General features: G+C 26.5%; 7 protein-coding genes across 13 annotated transcripts; 4 read left to right on the top strand and 3 right to left on the bottom strand.

Annotated features, from left to right (window-relative positions):
- The first annotated feature begins 21 nt into the window (after positions 1-21).
- LOC124948374 (stromal membrane-associated protein 1) lies at positions 22-5,322 on the top strand. 2 transcript variants are annotated; one of them, XM_047491893.1, is made up of 9 exons: positions 22-261; positions 875-1,008; positions 1,843-2,010; positions 2,159-2,363; positions 2,421-2,681; positions 2,782-3,074; positions 3,143-3,280; positions 3,355-3,479; positions 3,570-5,322. In XM_047491893.1, exons 1-8 carry the CDS (start codon positions 144-146, stop codon positions 3,469-3,471), a joined length of 1,434 nt encoding a protein of 477 aa, XP_047347849.1. In that variant the 5' UTR covers positions 22-143; the 3' UTR covers positions 3,472-3,479; positions 3,570-5,322. The 2 variants fall into 2 exon arrangements, with proteins under 2 accessions (XP_047347849.1, XP_047347848.1); XM_047491892.1 differs by having other exon boundaries at positions 3,355-5,322.
- On the top strand, positions 5,169-5,658 carry LOC124948378 (40S ribosomal protein S28). The gene has a single exon (XM_047491899.1). The coding sequence runs from the start codon at positions 5,242-5,244 to the stop codon at positions 5,437-5,439; it is 198 nt and encodes a 65-aa protein (XP_047347855.1). The 5' UTR covers positions 5,169-5,241; the 3' UTR covers positions 5,440-5,658.
- Positions 5,659-5,893: 235 nt separating this feature from the next.
- LOC124948376 (MRG/MORF4L-binding protein) lies at positions 5,894-7,515 on the bottom strand. The gene is made up of 4 exons (XM_047491897.1): positions 7,178-7,515; positions 6,910-7,031; positions 6,424-6,784; positions 5,894-6,329 (listed from the first exon to the last, which is right to left on the bottom strand). The coding sequence occupies exons 1-4, from the start codon at positions 7,281-7,283 to the stop codon at positions 6,175-6,177; spliced, it is 744 nt and encodes a 247-aa protein (XP_047347853.1). The 5' UTR covers positions 7,284-7,515; the 3' UTR covers positions 5,894-6,174.
- On the top strand, positions 7,141-9,735 carry LOC124948377 (coiled-coil domain-containing protein 115-like). The gene is made up of 2 exons (XM_047491898.1): positions 7,141-7,691; positions 7,915-9,735. The coding sequence occupies exon 2, from the start codon at positions 8,092-8,094 to the stop codon at positions 8,584-8,586; it is 495 nt and encodes a 164-aa protein (XP_047347854.1). The 5' UTR covers positions 7,141-7,691; positions 7,915-8,091; the 3' UTR covers positions 8,587-9,735.
- Positions 8,459-11,342, bottom strand: LOC124948375 (alpha- and gamma-adaptin-binding protein p34-like). 2 transcript variants are annotated; one of them, XM_047491896.1, is made up of 6 exons: positions 10,491-11,342; positions 10,222-10,391; positions 10,038-10,152; positions 9,812-9,967; positions 9,586-9,689; positions 8,459-9,499 (listed from the first exon to the last, which is right to left on the bottom strand). In XM_047491896.1, exons 1-6 carry the CDS (start codon positions 10,552-10,554, stop codon positions 9,446-9,448), a joined length of 663 nt encoding a protein of 220 aa, XP_047347852.1. In that variant the 5' UTR covers positions 10,555-11,342; the 3' UTR covers positions 8,459-9,445. The 2 variants fall into 2 exon arrangements, with proteins under 2 accessions (XP_047347852.1, XP_047347851.1); XM_047491895.1 differs by having other exon boundaries at positions 9,573-9,689; positions 10,491-11,324.
- Positions 11,225-16,903, top strand: LOC124948373 (E3 ubiquitin-protein ligase MARCHF6). 2 transcript variants are annotated; one of them, XM_047491891.1, is made up of 8 exons: positions 11,225-11,575; positions 11,949-12,393; positions 12,480-12,719; positions 12,792-12,813; positions 12,891-13,255; positions 13,373-14,029; positions 14,119-14,572; positions 15,573-16,903. In XM_047491891.1, exons 2-8 carry the CDS (start codon positions 12,007-12,009, stop codon positions 16,313-16,315), a joined length of 2,868 nt encoding a protein of 955 aa, XP_047347847.1. In that variant the 5' UTR covers positions 11,225-11,575; positions 11,949-12,006; the 3' UTR covers positions 16,316-16,903. The 2 variants fall into 2 exon arrangements, with proteins under 2 accessions (XP_047347847.1, XP_047347846.1); XM_047491890.1 differs by having other exon boundaries at positions 11,227-11,575; positions 12,480-12,813.
- Positions 16,904-19,436: 2,533 nt separating this feature from the next.
- LOC124948988 (DIS3-like exonuclease 2) lies at positions 19,437-23,847 on the bottom strand. 4 transcript variants are annotated; one of them, XM_047493441.1, is made up of 8 exons: positions 23,010-23,150; positions 22,026-22,726; positions 21,540-21,801; positions 20,902-21,419; positions 20,544-20,838; positions 20,256-20,449; positions 19,828-20,110; positions 19,437-19,715 (listed from the first exon to the last, which is right to left on the bottom strand). In XM_047493441.1, exons 2-8 carry the CDS (start codon positions 22,622-22,624, stop codon positions 19,611-19,613), a joined length of 2,256 nt encoding a protein of 751 aa, XP_047349397.1. In that variant the 5' UTR covers positions 22,625-22,726; positions 23,010-23,150; the 3' UTR covers positions 19,437-19,610. The 4 variants fall into 4 exon arrangements, with proteins under 4 accessions (XP_047349397.1, XP_047349396.1, XP_047349395.1 ...); XM_047493439.1 differs by having other exon boundaries at positions 19,438-19,715; positions 23,039-23,846; XM_047493440.1 differs by lacking the exon at positions 20,256-20,449 and having other exon boundaries at positions 20,698-20,838; positions 23,039-23,847.
- Between the last annotated feature and the right edge of the window lie 209 nt (positions 23,848-24,056).

The following is a 24,056-nucleotide window of genomic DNA, read 5'->3' as shown; positions in this document are numbered from 1 at the left end:
AAGAACGACTGGGGGCGTCCGCTGGGCCATTGCACCATACTCTACCCCTGGACTGTTCGATCGTGCATGTCCGCGTCGCGAAAGAAAAAACATTGTTTTGGAGTCGTGTACGGTGAGAGTCATTACGTGGATCCGCCGCAAGAATGACGTCCCGCCTTGAGAAAGAACGTGCCAAACAAATCCAAGACAAATGTCAAAACCTCTTAAATCAAATGTTAAGAGACGAAGACAACAAGTACTGTGTTGACTGCGATGCGAAAGGTTCGTTTGTCGTCAAGAATTTTCAAAGGATATCTCGCGATATGCGCGAGTGAACGATACAAAAATCATTTAACTATAAGATCTTTTATCATTTCGAAAATGAACGAACACTTATAAATCTAACGACATTTCTATAATAGAATTCATCGATTTCGTTACTTTCCTTCGACCTAATTCCGTGTTCACTTTTCCAAGACGATTATGGATTTTTAATTTCTTCGCTACGAACCGAATGACAGTGATAACGCGTTAACGTCACTTCATACTCTCAATCAAAAATCAAAAAATTTCAATAAATTCTTATTACGATTATAGTGCAATCTATATAGCTTTGTTCTTTTTTTTTTTTTTTTTTTTTTTCTTTAATGTTCCCTCCTCATTCTGACGCCTGTCAATATTACGTATGTATGATAAAATTATTAGTTTTGACACATACACATTTTTCTTGCTTCTTCTACATAAAGATCATTTTTATATTTTTCCTTTTTATACTTTCTATTCCTTTCTTTTTATTTTGTTAATTAATCAAAATATATTCAGGATTTATAAAGTTATTATAATGTCTTTATACTAAATTATAATAAAATGTGCATCATTATTTATATTTTTCTAGGGCCAAGATGGGCTAGTTGGAATTTAGGTATATTCTTATGTATTCGTTGTGCTGGGATACATAGAAATCTTGGTGTTCATATAAGCAAAGTTAAATCTGTTAATTTGGATACATGGACACCAGAGCAAGTTGTGGTATACTTATAATTAATATTCTTTATATAAACTTTTTATAAAATTATTTATTGCAAATAATTTTACATCTATTTTCTTAAATTTGTTTTTAAATCTTATAATGATAAGAATATAGCTTTAAATATATAATTTTATGCGAATAATAACAATTTTTTTTATGAAACAATAACAAAGACATATAGTTATTTCTTTTTATGATAATACATATGCATATATTTTTGTTAAATTCATTTCTTTATATATATAGAAAAGAGATGATATTGTTATGATATTAAACATATAATCAATTTTTATGATAATACATATGCATATATTTTTGTTAAATTCATTTCTTTATATATATAGAAAAGAGATGATATTGTTATGATATTAAACATATAATCAATTTTTATGATAAATCTGAAAATTTACCTGGGAATTTTCTTATAATTATCTTAAAAAGATAATATACGATACATTTCAAAAATGTATACTCCATTTAATTCCTAGTAGTTCTATTGTGTAGCATAGAAAATAAATTCTTTTATAACGATTTTATCGATTAAATATGATTGGATTCTTTACGATTTGAAAAATATTTTACTAGATGTCACTGCAATCTATGTGTATATGTGCTCGTCATCAAATATAAAATATCCTCAATGAGAAAAATTATTTAATATTTAATATTATACAATATTATTATTCAGTATTAATTATATAATTATTTAATATTAAAATTTATATAAAAATAATAATAAAATGAAATGTGAACTAAATTTATTTCCATTTGCAATAAAATTCAAAGTATTAAAACTTATTACGTTTTTTAATTTATAATATCTATTTTAACAGAGTCTACAACAAATGGGAAATTCTCGAGCGCGTGCAGTCTACGAAGCTAATCTTCCAGATAGTTTCCGAAGACCTCAAACTGATTGTAGTTTAGAAAGTTTTATACGCGCGAAATATGAACATAAAAAATACATTGCAAGAGAATGGGTACCACCTGCTTTGCCAAAGGTAAAATAATATAGGATGAATAGATATATTGAAACATAAACAAACATATCTTTTTATTTAAATATAAATAACAAAAAATGGACATTTTTTTTAGTAGTATATATAGAACCAGAAAAATATATAATACTTTTTTTGATATCATAAATAGGTAAATTGGGATAAGGAACTTGAGGAAGAAGCTGAAAAACAACGTAGACGAAAAAAAGAAGTATCAAAATCTAGCACCAATCAGGCTGTACTTCCACCTGTAAAAAAACCTGAAGTAGTGCCACAGCTGCCAAAACCATTAAGTTCTGTCAGTCCTAAGTTAGGAAGAACAAGTAACGCTGCAACATTAGATTTGTTAGGCCTTGGTAAGTTATTCTATTTGATATAACATATACAATGTTTTTGAAAATCTTTATCTTCAGATGCTCCAACTACCAATCAACCAAGTGCAAATGGATCTGGAGATGATATCTTTTCTTCATTTTTATCTGCACCACCAACATCAGCACCCACAACTGATGGTAATACTACAAATGAAGCAACAACAAGTAAAAGTGAGGAAGAAAACTTCTTTGATCAGCCAGTTCCATTATCTCAAGAAAAAAGTAAAATGACTAAAGACAGTATTTTAGCTTTGTATGGTACACCAAGCCCTCAACAACAACAAATTTTTAGAGTTTCTGGTACTATATAGATTTTTTAAACTTATATATATATATATATATATATATATATAATATTTTTTACATTAGAAGTAATATACGATTTAATATTTCATTCTAGGTAGTATGTTCAATCAACAATCTTTACAATATAAGCAACAAGTTCCCGGTGTAGTTGCCTATGGTCAACAAAGCAGTTTTCAAAATCCACAAAGTTCCTTCAATCAATTAAATCACATGCCAACTCAAATGACTGTTACAAGTCAAGTACCAATCAATCAAAATCAAATTACTCAAAATCCTACTTCTATAGGAGGAGTAGTAACTAATCCTTTAGGAAGTTGTTTACATATGAGTCAAATGAATCAAATAAATGGTGTACCAAATACTGGTGTTGCAATGCAATCTCAAATGGTATAAAAACTTAATAACTTATACTCTGTTTTTCATGTACAATGTAATTAGTATATACTTTGTCATAGATGATGCAATTAGGACAAACTAATAATGGATGGAGTGGTGGAATGTTGACACAAAATATTCAACCAGCGCCTGGAAGTAACCCATTTTTTAATTTAGCAACTCAACAACAGCAATCTACTACAGCTTTTGTTACTCAGGTATATAAAAATTATAAATAATCTATAATATAATAACAAACTCTATAAAATTATTTAATATTATAATATTATAGTTGCCGCAACAAATGTCACAGATGTCTTTAAGTGGAATGAATTTCTCAACTACTGCAGGAAAATCAAATAATACTGCATTACCTGGACAAACTCTTTCTACTAACTTATGGCAGTAAAAATTATGGTGGCTATGATTAGTTGATTGACTATTTCATTCAGTGTTATATATTAGTGTCAACTATTTATTACTCAACAAATTATATTTCCATACTAGAGATGGGAAATTTTGTTGGGAAATAATTGAATGAAGGCACGAACAAGAAACACTATTCGAGTATTAAATAATGTGAAAAACAATCCCTGTATGAAAGAAGTACTGCGAATCACTATATTTTTCTTCAGGAGCATTATCAACTTCTAGTATTGTTGAAAGTACAGGAGATAAAAATAAAGGTGAACGTTAGACTGATTGTGAAGAGTTATTCATACTGTTTAAAACACATGTATGTAACTAAGCAATTACATTGTAAAATTGAGAATTTTAATAATTGGAACTTAGTTTTTATGCTTCGGGGTCCACTCTTGATATAAAAAGACATGCATACATGCAAATAAGTACAAGTATTTGCAGTACAATAAATGTACTATAAGATGTAATTTATGTCAGATATGACTTAAAACCATTTTTCGCAACATTTCTTTAAATGCTGATTTTTCATTGAAATAAATAATGCATTTATTATACATCGAAATACTTGAAACAAAATAATTATTGCCTAAATATTTATAACTATATGATCAGATTATAATTTTTTAAATTCTTTTTATGTGTGCAGAATGCAAAGTTGCAAATGTAATTATATCCAATGTATTGTATAAATTTTCATCTTTTTTTTTTTTATATTATACAATTAAATTTCATTTTGTTAACATTTCATGGTTCACCAGAGTAATAAAAGATACGCAACCAAATTGTAAATTATAATGAGAAATTAGAAATTATTATTATTGATATTTAAAATGCAGAATAGCAATGTCTATGAAAAAGGATATATTGTGTATAAATTGCTTCTTTCTAAAAAATTGTTCTCTTATTATAATACACATAACAAATATAATGCATATATTATTTTCAAATGAAGTCAAACATTTTCATAGATATTATTACAGATTAGTGAAAGTAATTATTTATACAGAGACAATGCCATATATTCCTGGAAGTAAGTCATTTTAAACTTATTTTTGCAAAATAAAAAGAAATGTTATATTAATACTTGACAATAAGTCACATGAATAATATTCATTATATTCATATTTTCATATACGTTTAATTAATTATATATGTATAAATATAAAAAATTAATTCATATTATATGAAACTAAATTTATTGTATGTAATGTTCTAATAATAGATCTGAATAATAGTTGTTTCTGTAAATTACTCTTCTTGAGAAGTTATTCATTTTTAAGAGAAAATAATTTGAAATATAATGTAATTTAAATATAGATGATTAAAAAAAATTATGCTATAACAAAGGAAAAGTTACTAAAATGTAAATATATTTCAATCCAGAACTAAATACATTAATGATACTAACTTTTATAAACATATTTAATTAAGTTAAAATTTATTATTCGAAAAAGAATTTAAATAATATTTTAGAATATTTTAGAATGTAAATAATATTTATATTTAAATAATATTTATTAATCCAATGTATTTCACTTAAATGCAATAAAAAATGACTACTAAAGTTCATTATTAACCAATCAGAATTCTTTATAGTCTCCATGTATTATCATTGGTTGCAATCGCTTCATAAGAACGAAACTTTAGATTTTTAACGGAAACTTCCATCTTAGTTACTTAATCGAAAAGCAGAAACGGTTCTTCCTCTTTCGTAAAGCGTCTTTACGTAGACCCGTCGAAGCCACGTGAAAGAAACATGGATAAACCTGTAGTATTGGCACGTGTTATCAAAGTATTGGGGCGCACTGGTTCGCAAGGACAATGTACACAAGTAAAAGTAGAATTCCTTGGAGAACAAAACCGACAAATTATCAGAAATGTAAAAGGACCGGTACGTGAAGGCGACCTCCTAACCTTGCTAGAATCTGAGAGAGAAGCAAGAAGACTACGATAAAACATTCTATCTTTTAAAAATATTAAGAGGATTACCAACTATTAAATCTCATCATTCCAATTCTCCTTTTGAAGTGGATTATTAATCCAACTGTCACTAGAAGAAATCAATTATAATCACTGCTGGAAAGAAATACAATGACTTGGATCAGTCGAACTGTATGTTCAACAACATTCATATTATGACTTCTGTAATAAATCTTGTCTGGTAATCGCCTAATATAAAGAGTTTTTATTTTCATTTCTTATTCTATACATTTTAATTTCTAACATATAAGGTTAATAACTTACATAGTCTAAAAAGATATAACATAAAGATGTCTGTAAAATGTTTAATTCTATATTAGTTTCAAATTGTATAATGACGTTACTTGAATTAAAAGTATTAATTCAAAAAAAAGAAATTTTTTTTAGAAAACAGATTCATATATATGGTAGTAGAAATAAACAACTACTTTACTAACAAGGTATTAATATATTTACAGTACACATATCAAAACTTTCTTATAAGTATAAATACATTTGTTATAAAGAAAAATGAAGATAGTCTATTTTTACAAACTAACTTAAATATAAAAAATCTTAATTTCTAGAAAAATTAAATGACAATTTAGACAAAATTTATAAAAAATTATTTAAATACAATTACGATTAAAACGTATCTTAAACTTAAAAATAAGAAGAAATAGAGCCATTTTTATCTTATACTTAACTGATCTTATAAAAATATATATTGTTATATTCTTCGACGTTTCAACGGTGGTGTATCACGTGGACTGGGGGAAGCTTTAGACGAACTATCCACACTTTGTCTAGTTGGTCTTTTTGGACCTCTTTTCAAACTCTCACGGCTAGAGTCAGAATCCTTACGTTCTTTTTTTCCATTTGATGCTTAAAATAAAAAATATTAATGCATATATGATACAATTTACAAAATTGAACAAAAAATTAAAAAATTCAAAATATTTGAAAAGTTAAAACATACCAATCTCTTCTAATTCATCTTTCCCTTTAGATCTGCCTTTAGAAAGTTTATGTTCTTTCCTTGAATCTTTCATATCTCTTAGCTTATCTTTTTTTAAATCTATTTCCTTAACATATTTTTTTATATCTTCCTTCTTTTTTTCAAGATCTTTGTTACCTTTGATATCACGTAACATAGTTTCTTTTTTAAATGACTCCCTTATATCTTTTTCCTTTTTTATTTCTTTATATTTATCTCTTTGTTCTTTTAATTTGCTTTCTGGTTCTTCTTTTTTTCTTAATTTCAATGACCCTAAATATTCTGATTCAGGGAGAGAAAAATCCATTTCATGACTTGGAAACGGCAAATCTTCCATGTCATCCTATTTATATCAAAGGAAATTTGTAGAAAAATATATATCTTTAAGTTAAATTTAAGTGTTTTGATCTAATATTTATATAATTATATATTTTTTTTTTAATTGTTTATTTATGTATCATAACTTACCAAAGCCATAAGATCATACATTGATTCTAAATGATCCCAAATTGCTTTCAATGACACGTCTTTATGAATTGCACCACGAAACTTTTCCCATATACACACCATATGAAAGTATTTATTAATACCTAAAGAAAAACATAATAAAATAGATAACCAAACAAAAATTTGGTAAAAAAAATTCATAGGTAAGTAAAAATCACAGGATAACAATAATAAAACACTTTATAAACAAAATATAACCTGAATTCACTTTTACTTTATTTGTACTTACCAACTGGCTTATGACCATTCATAGCAAAGAAAAGATTAATTTCATTTTCTACATTCCATTCTATATCATCAGTAGATTCTCCAGATTTTTCTTTAACAGCCATCATAAAAATACAAATTAAATTGTCAATTTATACTTCCCACTACTTTCCCTACACAACACGCCGTTGTCTAGTATAATATATAGTACTATAGCGGGCACTGAATAAAGCCTATAAGAAAGGAAATCGCTGTTGAATTGAAAATTCTATAATAATATTTATATTTCATAAAAATTATTTTTGTTATTATTCAAACTTTATAACGTTTTACATTATAATTTTCATGAAACTTTTAGACATACAAGCATTTGTGGCGCCCTGAAAATATTAAGAACTGATTGGTTATGAATGTGTGAATGTATAATAACATGAGTGACATTAAAACTCTCCTATCGTTGCACGTGACAAAATTGTTTATAAAGTATTATTTGCTAAAATATTAGTTTGTCACACATTTTATTGTCACATTTCTTGGTATGTATTCAAATATTTATTTATATATAGATATATATATATAGTTATATATATATATATATATATATATATATATATATATATATATATATATATAACTATATTTTTTTTTCAAAATTTGTGTTATTATTTCATTGGAAAAAGCAATAATACTTTTGTTTTGTATCTACAATTATGTTTTATTAACAATTATACAATATTTATATTATATCTTATATTTCAGGTAAAACTTATCTGTTTATCAAAAATCTTAATGTGTTCTACATTTTCCTTTTAATTAACATTATTGAAAATACTGTGTTAATCATACATACATAAAACGTATTTAAAGATTATAAATGTTAAGAGAAAGAATAAATATATATATTCAAAAGAATAATTGATATATATATTCAACAATATGCAGAAAAATATAGACGACATATGTAATGATATTGATAAGCTTTTTTTACGTAATTTGGAACTAATTGAAGAAAAGGTTTCTACAAATGTTCAAATGGAATTGCTATTTCGTTCAGGACATATAGAATTAGCTAAAGCAAGATATATCTGTGGTAAAGAGAATGTTAGTATTCTACAAATTCCTGTTCATACAGAGAATATATCATCTTTATTTAAATTGGAATCTAAGTTTATAAAAGAATCTGAGGATACAATATCTTCTTTTGATATTAGTCTAAGGGAAGAAAATGAATTTGGAGAAAATATTCAAAATCCTATAAAATGGTTTGGTGTGTTAGTTCCACAAAATTTAAGAGCCGCTCAGAAACGTTTTCAAGAATCAGTGTACCTTGCTACAAAAATAGCAAACATACATTGTGAATTGGATTTTATTTCAAATAAATTGAAAGGTTTATATCTTTTGAAAAGTGCACTTTGTAAACAATCAGAATAATTCTGTTGAAAATGTGTGGATACATTGTTTGATAATATGTTTTAATTATAATTTTATTAATATACAATCTATTTTGTATTAATGTTTTATAATAATATTAACAATGTAACTTTAAAAAACAGCAAGAATGTTTTTATTTAATTTAAATTGCAAAAAATATGTTATATTATCTATTGAGTGTTAGGTTTTTATATATCTATTAAAATATTTTACATATCTATTTATATATTATTATGTATGTTTACCAAATATATTTTATTTGTTATGATTAGTTACATAATACAGCATTATAAAAGTATCAGTATTTAAATCAAATTTCAAAGATGCTATTAACAAATTTTTTGCATTATAAGAAAAACGTTGCTTCTCTGATTATATTTTTAATATAAAATAAACAAATTAAAACCATCAATAAGTGACTTAGTAAATAGAAAATTGTATATTACGAAATGTGTTCTTTATCATATTACATCAATTATTTTTTTGGATTTTCTTTTATTAAGAAACTTTAAAATGCATATATTGATCTCATATATTGATTATTACTTAATACGTTCCGTGCCATGTGTACCACCGGTGGTACACGTTAAACTTGATCTTCAGGCCACGTGTACCACCAGTGGTACACGCAGTCATTTTTTTCTTTAGTTAAAATATCAAATGGCCTGAACGACAAGTCAGGCAAAAATGGCTTGGCACGGAACGTGTTAATTTATATAATTTAAACTATAATAAATAATTCAGTCGTCTATTTCTGATGGATCTCCACCCATTGCTTTCCAAAAAGCAGTAACTAATTGTTCTGCTGCTATACGTCTTTCATTTGTAGGCAAAGAAGCTGCATGTTCCTTCATGGCCATTAATTGACTAAATAATTCACCAAAATCTGCATCTTCACCACCCATAAGACCATCTGTAAAGTATTAAATAAATATTCTAGTTTAATTATACTATAATTGTAGAGATTAATAACATATAGATATTACCAAGAACACTTTCCATATCAAGGTGTTCAGATGGATTCCGTGTCAATTGAATATTTTCTAATTTTTTTTCTACTTGATTTATATCTGGTTCTGTTTCTTCAATATTAGAAGGTTTTCCTATAAAAAGTACGTATTTAATTACATTATTAAATTACAATTAATTTTAATGTCAAAGGAATACGATATATATATATATATATATATATATATATATATATATATATATATAATTATTGTACCTTTTAAAACAATATTTGGCCATGTATGTGCCTGTAAAGCTTCAATTATTCTTTCAATTCCATATGTATTATGTTCTAAATCACATTCTAATTTTTCTATGGAATTTTGTTGTAGTTCAACCAATTCAAATTTTTTGTTTATACACCATGCAATTACTGTAATGCATTACAAAGACAAAGATTAGAATATATCCATAAACTTAAAAGTAATTTTATATGCTTTTACCTTTGTCTTTAATATCCATATTAGATATTACATTACACGTTAATAATAATACATCAGCTTTAGAAAGGGAAGAGATTAAGGATGACCATTGATCTAAATTTCGTTCTGCATTATCCTAAGAAAATCAGGTCATTTTGATAATTTTATTGATCCTATAAGGCTCCATGAAAACTTAATATCTTACAGCTAATGGATCATGATGTACAAGTAATGCTTCAATTCCTTCTGTTGGTATGTTGATACATGGATTTTCTGTCGCGCATAATAATATCTGCGATGTGTAATACTTATTGTCGATATCCCAAAGATAGTATTCGATATCATCTTCATTGGATATATTTTTCCCTCCTATTTCTATATTAAATTAATATTAAAAATCAATTTATCCAATATAAATAAAAGTTAAAAGACTAATAATATATATATAGATATATATATATATATATTACTTACTGTTAGCAATATCAGTAGCTTTACCACATACCGTGCTTATGATCAAAATGCGTGGAAGATCCATCTTTTGCAATATAATGTATTCTTTCAATAAATTATTTATTTAAATAAATCAAAGTATTAGACAATTTACTACTTGCAACATAAAATATACTTGATTATTTGGTAAAATATTTTTTTATAATATTTTTTGAAATGTTTACTTATAAATCATTTCAATTTTCGTTTATATCATAAAATTTATAATATAATTATGTGTTTGAGATTCGATTAATTTATTTATAAGTTCATTTAAACAAGTTGTTATATATTGAAACGACATACTATAAATAATTATGAATTTCATTAAATTTTAAACCGGAAAGCTTTCTTTATCTCCTTAAATGCCAAAAATAATTATAGTTATATGATGTTAATACTTTTATTTTAACTTTTTGCTTTAACTTCTACAATTAAAATACTATTATCTCTTTTTAATTAATTATACTTTATTATTAAAGAGTATATATAAAAATTATTTTTCTAGATATTAATTTTCTTTATTTTGTCAGCCAACGATTATATTGTTAGTTCCAATTTAACATTTTGATAATATAATAATTGAAATAATCGCAATCAACCATAATATTACAAATCACTTTGAAGGAACACTAGCGACAGTAACTTCGAGAAGAATCTGAATATGTTGGACGTATCTAGTACATATATGCATTCTTGTTGATTGATTCGTAGTAATTATTAAATCTAGTGCTCAATTGAATTGTTCGGTGCATTGACAGCGCAAATGTATTTTTCAACTTTTCTTGTAAATCATATCATACGTATAATATCGTATAATTTTATATTGTGATACATACACATATAAAGAAAATATACAACCTTATTTTATATTTGATTTTTTTTCAAGGAAATTATAAAAATTTGTATATAAATGTAGAGAAAGTTTTCAGTGGTATAGTGACTTTGATGTTATCAAGATTGTAGTTATGCTTACAAGAAAAGAAAACTACATCTAGCAGTATAGACATTTTTTTCAATATTTTGCATAATATTTTTGGATTTTTAGTATTTTTATCTACATATACGTAAGTAATTGACGATATAATATAAATAATGTTACGATACATGATATATTTACGACAAGCTAATATTATTTGATAGGCGTGTAGTAAATAATTCTGCAATAAATTTTATCTTTTTTTTTTTTTAACGAATATTTAGATCTTGACGTGTACATTAAATATTTCGTTTATCATAAAATCGTTGGTATTATAACATGATATATCGAAACCATTATATTAATTACAAATAAAATTTTTTATTTTTTTGATTCTAAAAACAATTATATTTCTTTCTCTATTATTATTAATTTGTATATGCATATATATATATATATATATATATATTTTATACATATATATACACAAATTGTTTAGATTAATACTTGCTTTTTTGCAGTATAATTATACAACATATACCAGATTATTTATACAATATCTAAGTTTCTAAACCAAACATGACGGAGGACATGTTAGGTACAGATATCTGTCGAGTTTGTCGGTCAGAAGGTTTTGCAGATAGACCTCTTTTTCATCCATGTATTTGCACTGGTAGTATTAAATGGATTCATCAAGAATGTCTAGTACAGTGGATGCGATATTCTCGAAAAGAATATTGTGAACTTTGTGGATATCGTTTTTCATTTACACCTATATATAGTCCAGACATGCCACGACGTTTACCATTAAGAGATGTTATTGGTGGTTTGTTTTCAAGTATTGTCACTGCTGTAAAATATTGGCTACATTATACCTTAGTAGCTATAGCATGGCTTGGAGTTGTTCCATTAACAGCTTGCCGGACATATAGGGCTCTCTTCAGTGGACCTCTTGATTTAGTTAGAGTAAGAAATATTTCTTGTAATAATTTTTATAAAAGAAAAACAATAATGTCATCATTTTATAATTAAATCCTATGTTTTAATTTTAGATAATGTCATTACCAATGGATATGCTATCTGCAGAAAATATATCATCAGATGTGTTTCATGGTTGCTTTGTAGTAACTTGTACATTATTTGCATTCATTGGTTTGGTATGGTTACGAGAACAAATCTTACATGCTGGTGGTCCAGATTGGTTAGAAAGGGATAATATTCAATTACCTCCAATTGATAATCCACCTCAAGTAGTAGCTGCAGCAGCAGTTCAACAAATTCAAGAACAACAGGTAAACCAACAACAAGAAGTTCAAGATAATAATAATGTACCACCTTTTGTTGATGATCCACTTGTACCTCAGGAGGGCGAACCCAATCATGAAGGTAATTTAATTATTTTAGAATTTACATATGAATAAATAAAATTGAGAAAAAATTTTTGAAGAAATCGTTCCTTTTAGGTTTAGTAAATTTAGAAGCAAATATGGGACATCTTTTATATCATGAATTAGGGGATAATAACCTAATAAATGATCCGAGAATGGAAGAAATAGAAGGTTTAGGAAGAAATGTAGAACCACAAATTCCTAATAGAGAAGAATTAAATGTGGATGCTGAACATCAAAATCCTGCAGTTGGTGATGGTTGGAGAGGTCAAGTACAAGTTCAAGGCGAAGGAGAAGCAGAAGAAGCCAATTGGAATCCTATGGACTGGGATAGACCAGCAGAAGAATTAACTTGGGAACGTTTATTAGGATTGGATGGTTCACTTGTATTTTTAGAACATGTCTTCTGGGTTGTATCTTTAAATACATTATTTATTATGGTGAGTTCTTTCGATACTCTATTATTTGCAAAATATTTGTTCAATGTGAAATTTAAGCATATTTATGATTATTATAATTTTGTTACTTTCTTAAATTAAAATTCAGTGTAATTTTAGGTATTTGCTTTCTGTCCTTATCATATTGGACATTTTGCTATAGCAGGATTAGGATTACAAGAACATGCTGCAGCTTCTCATTTTGAAGGATTAGTAACTACATTGTGTGGTTATTGTGTCATTGGAGTGTGTTTAGTCGTTTTTCACACCCTTGCAGCCTTATTAGGTTTTCAACGATCTCAAAGAATTCTAGGACTCTGTTATGTTATAGTAAAAGTTTCTCTACTTTCGGTAGTTGAAATCGGCGTGCTTCCATTAGTTTGTGGCTGGTGGTTGGACATATGTTCATTAGCAATGTTTGACGCAACACTACGAGATAGAGAAATTTCATTTAGCCTTGCTCCTGGCACTTCTATGTTTCTTCACTGGTTATTAGGAATGATTTACATATATTATTTTGCATCATTTATACTCCTTTTACGAGAAGTTTTACGACCTGGAGTACTTTGGTTTTTGAGAAATTTAAATGATCCTGACTTTTCTCCAATACAAGAGATGATACATCTTCCAATATTGAGACATGTACGAAGACTTGTTGCATCTGCAATAATCTTTGGTACAGCTATTTTATTAATGCTGTGGTTACCAATAAAGTTATTGAGATGGGCTTGGCCAGGATTTTTGCCATATACAGTCATTGTTCAAAGTGAAGCTCAGGTAAACTTAATCTTATAAAAAATATATCATTTACATTAATCTATTTAAATCAGTATTATTTAAATAAAATATTCGATATTTAAAACTAGGTGAATGAGCTATCCTTAGAATTACTTTTACTACAAGTCATTCTTCCTGCACTCTTGGAACAGTCTCATACACGCACATGGTTAAAAGCTCTTATAAGAGGATGGTGTCGAGTTGTTGCATGGATGCTAGATCTTCAATCCTATCTATTAAGTGATCAAGTGGAGGAACCAGGTCAAGCTGCTCACGAGGAACCACAACATCCAGATTTGGGAGCAGCTCATCAGGCACTAATGCAAAGAGAAAATCCAACGGGTTTCCAACCATATACTAGACCACTATGGTTTCCTGCTCGCTTGATTGGTCTTCTATTTTTTGTTTGCATTTCACTCGTTATAGCTGGTTTAATTGCTATGACTCTTCCAGCTTGGTTAGGACGAAGAGTAATGGCATTATGGATGGTTGGAGCACCTGCACCATCACCACCTGTATTACCACCTGCATTAATTGGTTCTGGTAAATTAATATTTATAATTACAACTGATCATTATTTAATACATAAAAAGTATTAAATATATATATAAGGTCTGTTCAAAAAGTATTGGATCTTAATTTTTCTCGTATAAATGAAGTATGAGAATACTCCGATAGGGAAATGTAGAGATTTTCATTTGCATACGTGAAATGTTTACCGCTCGCAGAAAATATCAATCACTGGTAGTCAGCTTGTGAGTGACTAAGTAAATGTAATGAACTCTCTCCGGATTTTCATTTGTTGTAAAATAAAGCAATGAGCAGTGTATCACTACTTTAAGGAGTAGTATAACCACTTTAAAAATAATTACACGTCAGACAGCGAATTATATTCCAATAGACCTTTAACAAGCCAAAATGACAAGATTATTGACCAAGTGTAAACTTTGGTTATGTAGGAATGTCTTGTTAGAAGAACTTGCGAATAAGGTAGGAATAAACATTGGATCGGTACATTCCACATTGGGAGAGAAATTTGAACAAGCAGAATGTCTGTAAAATTCGTGCCGAAACTGCTAACGATAGAGCAAAAGCAATTCTATCCGCAAGTCTTGCAGGACATGTTAGACTGCGCAAATAACAATCTCGCATTTCCTAAGCACCATGATCACTAATGGTGAGTAATAAAATCCGGAAACCAAGATGCAGTTGTCACCATGGAAACATTCATTATCGCCGAGACTGCAAAAAGGGATTTGACTTGAGTCAAGAGAAGACATGCGGAATGCGATGACCTAGTTGATACTTCATTTAACAAGAAGTCTTTTAGAAATACTTTCAACAATGGCAAAACTGCTAGGAGGAGTGTAATCCCAAAAAGACTACTTTAGAACGGAATTAGGATTTGAAATCTTTAATTGGATGAATGTATTTTTTCTGACCAAAGGTCCAATACTTTTTGAACAGGCTGACTAAAGATTTAATACTTTTTAAAAAAACTTTATATGTAATTTTTGTTAATAAATTATTTATTGTCTTCCAGATAGAAATGAAAGTATGACTGCTTTATTTGGAAGAGTACACGAATTATATACAGTTGCCTGTGGAACATACATATGTTGGGTTGCAGTACGAGGTTTAGCATTAGCTTTTTCATGGCTGCCACGTGGTCGTAGGGCCATTCTTGATAGAGTGAAGCACTGGGTTATTTTAGGAATGAAAGCCTTAGTTGCGTCTGTTTTGCTTGTTGGTGTTATTCCATTATTATTTGGTCTTCTTCTTGAATTGGTTGTTGTTGTTCCATTGCGGGTGCCTTTAGAACAAAATCCTGTTCCTTTCATATGGCAAGACTGGGCATTAGGAGTTCTGTATACAAAAATAGCAACTGCTCTGACTATGATGGGCCCTGATTGGAGAATACGTTTAGCAATTGAAAGAGCATATAATGAAGGAATAAGAGAAATGGATTTAAAATTTATAATTACAGAATTAGCAGCACCAGTTATATGTTGTTTTGGTCTTGCCCTTGCTGTTCCTTATGCTGTGGCCTATGGAATAGTGCCACTACTCGTTACCAATCTTCAAACACAGATACTTATTGCTAGACGTTTGTACCCTTTCTTACTCCTAGTAAGTTTGGTTTGTATAGTCATTTGCTTTCAGATACGTCAATTTAAGAAATTATATGAACATATTAAAAATGACAAGTATCTTGTGGGTCAGAGACTTGTAAATTATGAACACCGTAATAAACCGCAGCCTCCGCAATCACAAAGATCAAGCTAACGCCATCAGTAAATATTATTGTACTTAGGGTGAAAGGAGTCTTAGGATTAGCTTCATGTACATTCTTTAACATGTTTAATTATGACGAATATGATGATAAGTTAAGTAAACTATGCTTTAATTCCTAATATTATAATTTATTGATGTAAGCGATACTCAATAAATCAAAAAAATTGTTATTTAAATGTATCGCTTTTGAGTTGGATGCATATATTTCTAAACTTTGTATCATGAAACAAATTATACTAATTACTGTTCATCATTATATGATTATGAAAAATTCTATTCTGACTTTATTTTTAATCTTTCATATTAATCTGAAATAAGTGGATAATTGAAAATAAAATGTAATATGACATTTTTCATGACTGACATGGTATAAAATGATTTATCATAAATCTTTCTAAATTATAATAATGAATTTGAAAGTTCAATATAATCAAATTAGATGGACAAATTTAACCTATTTAAATTTAACTATTCGTCGATATTTTTTCCTGTGTTGTGTAAGAAAATTAAATTAAAAGAGTCAAATATTTTCACAAAACATGTAAACCAATAAAATAAAATATTATTATTAAAAATTTATCTTCTCGTATTTTTCTTATAAATATTAAAAATAATTATTATTATTATGGGACATTTCTTTATTAAATTTAATAATCATCAGGATTTCAATGTAAATGATATTAAGGCTGTTTATCATCTTTGATCCATTTTAAATAAAAATTTTCAAATTTAAGTCGTCGTTGGCAATCCCTATTAACAAAACAAGTACATCAATGATTTTAATAATTTTCGACTTGGTTATCTTTCGTATTTCTAACAGTAAACATATCTGTTCTGTCTTTCCATACTTGAATAATTAATACTTTTCAATAATATACAAATTTTACTCTCATTGTCATTACCAGTCAGTGATGTAAACAATATAACGAAGAAGAAAAAGTTTGAGCGATTTTGACGATAACAAAATAATCAATGTACTAGTTAAATCTCAAACAGTAAAAATTCCAGCTCTCTCATTTCGTAAACAATTCTTTCGAATATTTAACATTCATTTAAAATTTCCATTGTACTGTAGTGTACTTTAATAATAGTAATAATTTTATAATAATACATTAATATTATAATAATCAAAATAAACATAAACATTATAATATTACAATAATCAAGTCTAAATTTTTTAAAGCAATTCATTTTCTTTTTTTATTTAAACGTCACAACATTAAAATAAAATAATTTTAATCTTAAGTGTTAATCGGTACGAATTTTAATATGCGTTTTCATTAAACAATAACGAAAAAAAAGGTTTTGAACAGATGAGAAACAATTAGTTATATAAAAATAATTTATAGTAATCAAGTCAGTATATTTTTTCAAACACTGCATAGCTCGTAATACGGGTTAAATATCAAATAATTTAAATTTAATATTTCAAATACGGGATTGTTGCCTATATTTACTATCAAGAAAAACTAACTCTCGACTGATTTTGACAATTATTGAAATAGTTTTTCTTTTGCATTCTAACGAATAAAAGTCGAAATTTTCTATTTAAATAATAATATACTCGCATAAACATTACATAGCTTCTAATACGTATTAAAAATATTTCTAATTTAATATTTCTATAGACGTAAGTATTGAACTTGAAATCGTTGACTGCACGTTGCCGAAATTGTTTTCTTTTGCATTCCAATGAGTAAACATCGATATTCTCTCCTTCTATGTAGGCAAGCTTAGACAATTTATAATTTCGCTAATTTTTTAATTATTTAAACAATCTATAAATACGCGAAGTATAATAAGCTAATATTTAAACAAAAGTATGTAAAAATTTATTTAATAACAAATAACCTAAAAGAATCTTAATATAAAATTTCAATATCTCAAAATAATAAAATAAACTAATGTTTAAACAATAGTATATTTATTTCAATATTTCTTCGCTCGAAACACATGTTAAATATAAAATAGGATTAAATTAATATTTAAATAGTGTTAAAATTTAAATCTGCGGTTGTTACTTATTTAAATAAACAAATACAAACTTTTCGCTGATTTTGACTTTTATGGAAACAGTTTTGTTTTGAATTCCGAAGAGTAAACATCGAAGTAGTCACTTTTCTGATGAGTAAGTTTAAATAAATCATATTTGCAATTATTTTAAAATTATTTAAACAATTTGAAATGCGCGAAGTATGTTATTTCATATTATAATGTTGATAGATAAATTTATTTGTCATATATGTGGGTTACGAAAACGATAATGAAATGTATATAAGAAATAGTTAATGCGATAGTATTAAGTTAAAGTCAACCATATTGTATGCACATTGGTTTAAATTTTTATATAGAATAACAAAATCTTTTTGATTAGATGAAATATGGAATGGTTCTTTACCACTTTTCGATCAAGATAAATGGATCCGTGGTAGTATCGATTTTTTAGGTTTTCTTCCAAAAGACATTGAACGTAATTGGGATTTTATTTGATTTTAAAAGAATAATAATATAGAAGTAAAATAATCTTTAGATCGTAAATATTTTAATGTCTATTTCAATAGTATCTTGGGTCTCCAGATGCAGCAACCTCCACGTGGTGAGACCTGGGTTGATATTACTTGCTATGTATCGAAATCCGATTTGATGCAAGTATTACCGGGCGAATGGCTGCATAGTTTAATATATTTTCAAAATCTTTTTAATCTAATTCTGATTAAACATTAAAGTACATAATAAATAACTTTGTTTATGCAATAAAATAATTTTTAATAATGAAACTGTAACAATTCAAATTCACAAAGCAAATTAAATTTTCTCTTTTAGATTAGTTTTTAGGACATCGTTATTATGTAACTCGAAAACAATGTTTATATGAACTTTTTTCTTATTTTAGTGTACAGAATCCATTTCTATTTTATTTAACAGATCATAAATATTCATTATAAAATTTATTTGTATATTTTTATACATAAATCGTCAGTATATAATAAAATTTTTCTATACTACAAGAAAAGAATCTTTTATGTGCAAAATATAATAAAAGATCTTAAATCAAATTATTTGAAGAATTTCAGAATATAATAAAAAAATACTTTAATATTTTTTGTCTTCTATCAAATTTAAATAATTATAGGTTTTTTTATAACATTTTAAAAGTGAATCGATTTTTTTCTTGTTAATAACATAAAATGATATTTTAAATGTATAGTTCAAAGTTTCTTGTATAAAAACATCTGCTTATTTACAAATACATTATACATATAAAAATTAAATATATTATACCCATTTAACAGTTAAGATTTTTGATTGGTTCTAAAAGTATAGTATTTAATCGATAATAATTAGGATGTTTATTGATTTTTAAATGTACTATTGAAAAAGTAGTTATTACCTAAAACATAATATTAAACAATAATATACATTTTAAAATAATTATCCACTATAAAATCTCCATATTTATTCGAAATAGAAGGAATTATTAACTATTTTCAGTAACTACATACCTGAGTAATATAAGATTCTTTCCAAGTTATAGTTAATATTGGAACTGAATGTTCAATTTTATATTCAATTATTGTTCTATTTTTTATTTCCTTTAATTCCACTTTTACTTTAATTCCAGTATCGCATAGAATAGCTTCTATATAATATTGTTTGACATCCAATACAATACCAATAACAGTCATTGATCCTATTATATTTATTAAACATGTAAAATATAATTCTCTAACTTGTTCCTCGGCACGTTTTGCGTAATATTTGCGCCAATTACAGTTTTTTGCTATTCTGTAAAAAATTATTAATATAAAACTGTAATTTGTAATCCCAATATACACAACAAGAAGAAAATTGTCTCTCTCTTTTTTCTTCATTTCATATACTTTATATTTATATACTAATTAAAATATATGTTTTGATTTACTTCTCTTACTTAGAACATAATTCAGAACTCCAATTTTGAGCTAGTTCTACATTTAAAGATATAGTAGAATGAAGTAATCGATGAACAACACAATCAGGATATCTTCGAATAGGAGAAGTAAAATGAGTATAATATGGTATATTTAGTGCATAATGCCGTAAATCATCTACTTGCGTAACTTTAGATGAACGATATTTAGCACGCTAAAATAAAATAAAGGAAATAAATCAAAAAAATAATAAAAAATATTACATTTCATAAAAGAAAAAATATATATAATATTCTTCTAAATCTTACTGTCATTGCTTTCAAACAAAGATTATTAATAACCATCAATCTATATCTTGTTAAATACATATATGCTTCAGATTCCAATTCTATGCACGATTCATAGCGTTTAATACTACTATATAAATCTCCAGAAGATGCAATATCTAAGTGTATTCCAAACCTTTGAAGAAGATTTCGAGTTAAAGTCAGAAAACGTTCGGAAGGATAACTATGGCTTCTCAGCAAAGCATATTCAGGCATTGTTTTATATAAGTGAGTTGCAACAGTTATATTAGCTAATAACATGAATTCTTCTATAAGCCTGAAATTATTTTTATTACATCAATCTATTTATAATAATTTCTCAAACTTTTGATTAGTATACCTGTTGCTGTCTATATTTTCCAAAATATCATAAGATGTAGGTAATCCAGATGTTTCATTAAATGAAATATGTAATTTTGGTTGATCTATTTTAAGAGCACCATTTGCATATCTTCTAATTCTCATTTGTTCAGATAAATTATATAAATTTTTAATCACTTCACAGATTTGAGATAATGTAAAATTTCCCTTTATATCTAATGTATCGTCAATATTAGGATATTCAGGATTGTCAATTATGTTTTGAGCTTGTTTATATGTCATTTGACAACACGAATTAATTATAGTTTTTGCAAAATGATGTTTTACGATTTGGGCATCAGGTGTTATTTCCCAAATAACAGAAAAGGTTAATTTGTTTTGACCAGGTAAAAGAGAACACAATTTACATAATTCCTGTGGCATCATGTGATAAACTTGATTAACTAAATATACTGTTGTAGCACGTTTAGCAACTTCCATATCCAATGGAGAAGAATATTTTAAATAATGGGTTACATCTGAAATATGTACTCCTACCTAAATAACATAATAACAATATCAGTAATATAATTATTAATTATACAAATTAAACAAATTAAAAAAATACTGTATTGAATTTTACAAATAATACAATTTTTATATATTAATTATATTTACCTCATAGTTTCCATTTTTTAAAACTGTACAAGAAACAGCATCATCTAAATCAACTGCAGTCGCAGGATCAATAGTGAATATACAAACATTCCTCCAATCTTCTCTTTCGTTAATGTCCATTGAAGTCAAAATATTTTCTGCAGATGGTAATTCTTTCAATAATTCCTTATTGAAAGGCTCTATGTTTATATCATTTTCAAGTAATATAGCATTAAGTTCTACTTCCATATCACCTGCAGTGCCAAGTATATGTTCAATTTTCCTATGAAAATTATAATAATATTTATTATATATAAATATAAACTATAAAATATATATCAAAATACTAATTAAAAAGTATATATATATATATATATATATATCATATACATTAAAACAAAAATTCAAGTAATAAATAAGTTATAAAATTCAGAAAAAACTGTATGCTATGTAAAAGAAAGAAAGATATCTATAAGTTCTATATAAAAAAAATAAATAAAAATATACCCAATAGCATATGATGGCTTTTTCCAAGCAGTAATCTTAACAAGAAATAAAATTTCTTTGAATAAAGATGGCTTAGTATTATAAATTTCTGGTAGTGTATTTAAATGTATTTTAATCATTGGCATTCTGATATCTCTTGGTTGTAGTAATACTATTGAATCGGATTGCTTTAAAATTCCAACCGCTTTCCTTGGGTGTATTCTTTCTAATATACAAACAATTGTACCAGTCTTTTGTTTTTGTTCATTAGTACCTTTGTGCCATTTTTCTTCTTCATTTATTCTAGCTACTACTAAGTCTCCATCAAAAGCACGGTTTCTATCACATGGACCAATAATTAATAAATCATTTTCTCCATTAGGCATATTTATGTAAGCATGTGTACCAAATGTGGAGTTAATACGCAAAGAACCTTCTACGTATTTCAAATTTGTTGGGTCTTGTGATTTTAATAATTTTTTCATTTCAGTAATTGGTATAAACTTTTGGAATTTGTCTTCTAATTTTATAGGTTTTACAAATTTCTGCAATTTTTTTATAGATTCTTGTTTTTGTTCACACAAATTACTTGATGAAGCTTTTCCATTTTGTGATAACATATTGCATTTTATAGGTATCAATGTATCCTTTTCTTGTTTTATCTTATCATTAATTTCCTTTTCACTTGGAGTTATATGTCTTTTTCTTGGTTGTGGTTTTACCTGTACATAAATTATACAAATTATACAAATTATACAATAATGTACACAAATTATTTTAATATATCATTTGATTTGTAAATATTTTATTTCTGAATATTTGTATATACAAATCATATTTATAGCAGACATTAATGACATGAAAATACATTGTAACAATAACAACGATAATAATAATAACACTACTAACAATAATAATAATAATAATAATAAAAATAATAATAATAATAATAATAATAATAATAATAATAATAATAATAATAATAATAATAATATTTAAACTAACTTATCATATAGTTTAAAAAAGAATCAGACCTTTTCTATAAAAAGTTTTTCAGATTCTTTCTGTAAAGATGGATAAACATTTGATTTTATGTTTATATTTTTTTTATTCATTTTCCTCGCTCTATTTTGTTCATCCGCAACAGAAATACATGATTTGGTCACATTTTGTGGAAATTTTTTTGTACTGTTATCTTGAATAAATTTTATAAAGTTTTTTTTCCTTTTTAAACGCTTTGTTTCATTTTGTATAGACAATTTAAAGAAATCTGACAAAATTGGTTCAATATTTTCATATTTTTCTTCATTTATTTTCTTTTTACAATGTCGATTTCTCTGTCGTTCACGTTTTGTTTTAGTAACAGATTCTAATTTGCTAGACATGATTTAAATATTATAAAATAATTATAAAAACGTTATATTAATTTTTTACATCCTACAAAATACAATGGTTATAAAATGATAGATAAATGCATTCCGTGCGCGCACTTCTCCGTAATATTTTTAAATAATTCTTTTATAACGAGTGTTTTACGTAATTCAAAAAATCCAAATTTTATGTATTTGTTATCATATATAAAATCCGGTCTCGTGTATCCATTATTTATGAAAAGTGAAAAAAAAACTACAAAACAGTGTCGAGTACGAATACAAACAAAACTTAACATATGCTTAATAATAATATCTTTCCGCGTTGATGGCGTTAGTATCGTTAGCATTCGTACTTATCAGCAATTGAATGATTCTTTTCATTATTTTATCATTTATTATCTTAATGAAATTGAAGATAAAAAGATTGCATGTCGTTTCTTTATCAATGGATATTTAAGAATGTATAAGGCACGACAAAATAAACTACTTCGATTTTATCAGTAAATTTTATCAACAGTTGTTAAGGAGATTCACTATTTATTTTTTGCAAGAGTTTATATCATGAATTCTCACAATCAAAATTTTAATTTTAAAATGAAACCTTGTTCATTAAATCGTTCAAGAATTACGCCTGTACTTATTGTCGGCGTAAACCATTATAAAATGGAAGAAATGATGC

Source organism: Vespa velutina, chromosome 4 (assembly GCF_912470025.1).
Source record: "Vespa velutina chromosome 4, iVesVel2.1, whole genome shotgun sequence".
Lineage (NCBI taxonomy): Eukaryota > Metazoa > Arthropoda > Insecta > Hymenoptera > Vespidae > Vespa > Vespa velutina.
This window is presented reverse-complemented; position numbering and strand designations above follow the sequence as displayed.

Coding starts and splice junctions, on each gene's coding strand:
- LOC124948374 (XM_047491893.1), top strand. CDS start 144: ATGACGTCCCGCCTTGAGAAAGAACGTGCCAAACAAATCCAAGACAAA. Junction 262..874: donor TGTTGACTGCGATGCGAAAG/GTTCGTTTGTCG, acceptor ATATTTTTCTAG/GGCCAAGATGGGCTAGTTGG. Junction 2,011..2,158: donor TACCACCTGCTTTGCCAAAG/GTAAAATAATAT, acceptor TATCATAAATAG/GTAAATTGGGATAAGGAACT.
- LOC124948378 (XM_047491899.1), top strand. CDS start 5,242: ATGGATAAACCTGTAGTATTGGCACGTGTTATCAAAGTATTGGGGCGC.
- LOC124948376 (XM_047491897.1), bottom strand. CDS start 7,283: ATGATGGCTGTTAAAGAAAAATCTGGAGAATCTACTGATGATATAGAA. Junction 6,785..6,909: donor TGTATGATCTTATGGCTTTG/GTAAGTTATGAT, acceptor TGATATAAATAG/GATGACATGGAAGATTTGCC. Junction 6,330..6,423: donor AGATGAATTAGAAGAGATTG/GTATGTTTTAAC, acceptor TTTTATTTTAAG/CATCAAATGGAAAAAAAGAA.
- LOC124948377 (XM_047491898.1), top strand. CDS start 8,092: ATGCAGAAAAATATAGACGACATATGTAATGATATTGATAAGCTTTTT.
- LOC124948375 (XM_047491895.1), bottom strand. CDS start 10,554: ATGGATCTTCCACGCATTTTGATCATAAGCACGGTATGTGGTAAAGCT. Junction 9,968..10,037: donor TATGGATATTAAAGACAAAG/GTAAAAGCATAT, acceptor AATGCATTACAG/TAATTGCATGGTGTATAAAC. Junction 9,500..9,572: donor TGATATGGAAAGTGTTCTTG/GTAATATCTATA, acceptor AATACTTTACAG/ATGGTCTTATGGGTGGTGAA.
- LOC124948373 (XM_047491890.1), top strand. CDS start 12,007: ATGACGGAGGACATGTTAGGTACAGATATCTGTCGAGTTTGTCGGTCA. Junction 13,256..13,372: donor TAAATACATTATTTATTATG/GTGAGTTCTTTC, acceptor GTGTAATTTTAG/GTATTTGCTTTCTGTCCTTA. Junction 14,573..15,572: donor ACCTGCATTAATTGGTTCTG/GTAAATTAATAT, acceptor ATTGTCTTCCAG/ATAGAAATGAAAGTATGACT.
- LOC124948988 (XM_047493439.1), bottom strand. CDS start 23,389: ATGTCTAGCAAATTAGAATCTGTTACTAAAACAAAACGTGAACGACAG. Junction 21,802..22,025: donor AAGCCATCATATGCTATTGG/GTATATTTTTAT, acceptor TAATTTTCATAG/GAAAATTGAACATATACTTG. Junction 20,111..20,255: donor AGTTCTGAATTATGTTCTAA/GTAAGAGAAGTA, acceptor AATTTTTTACAG/AATAGCAAAAAACTGTAATT.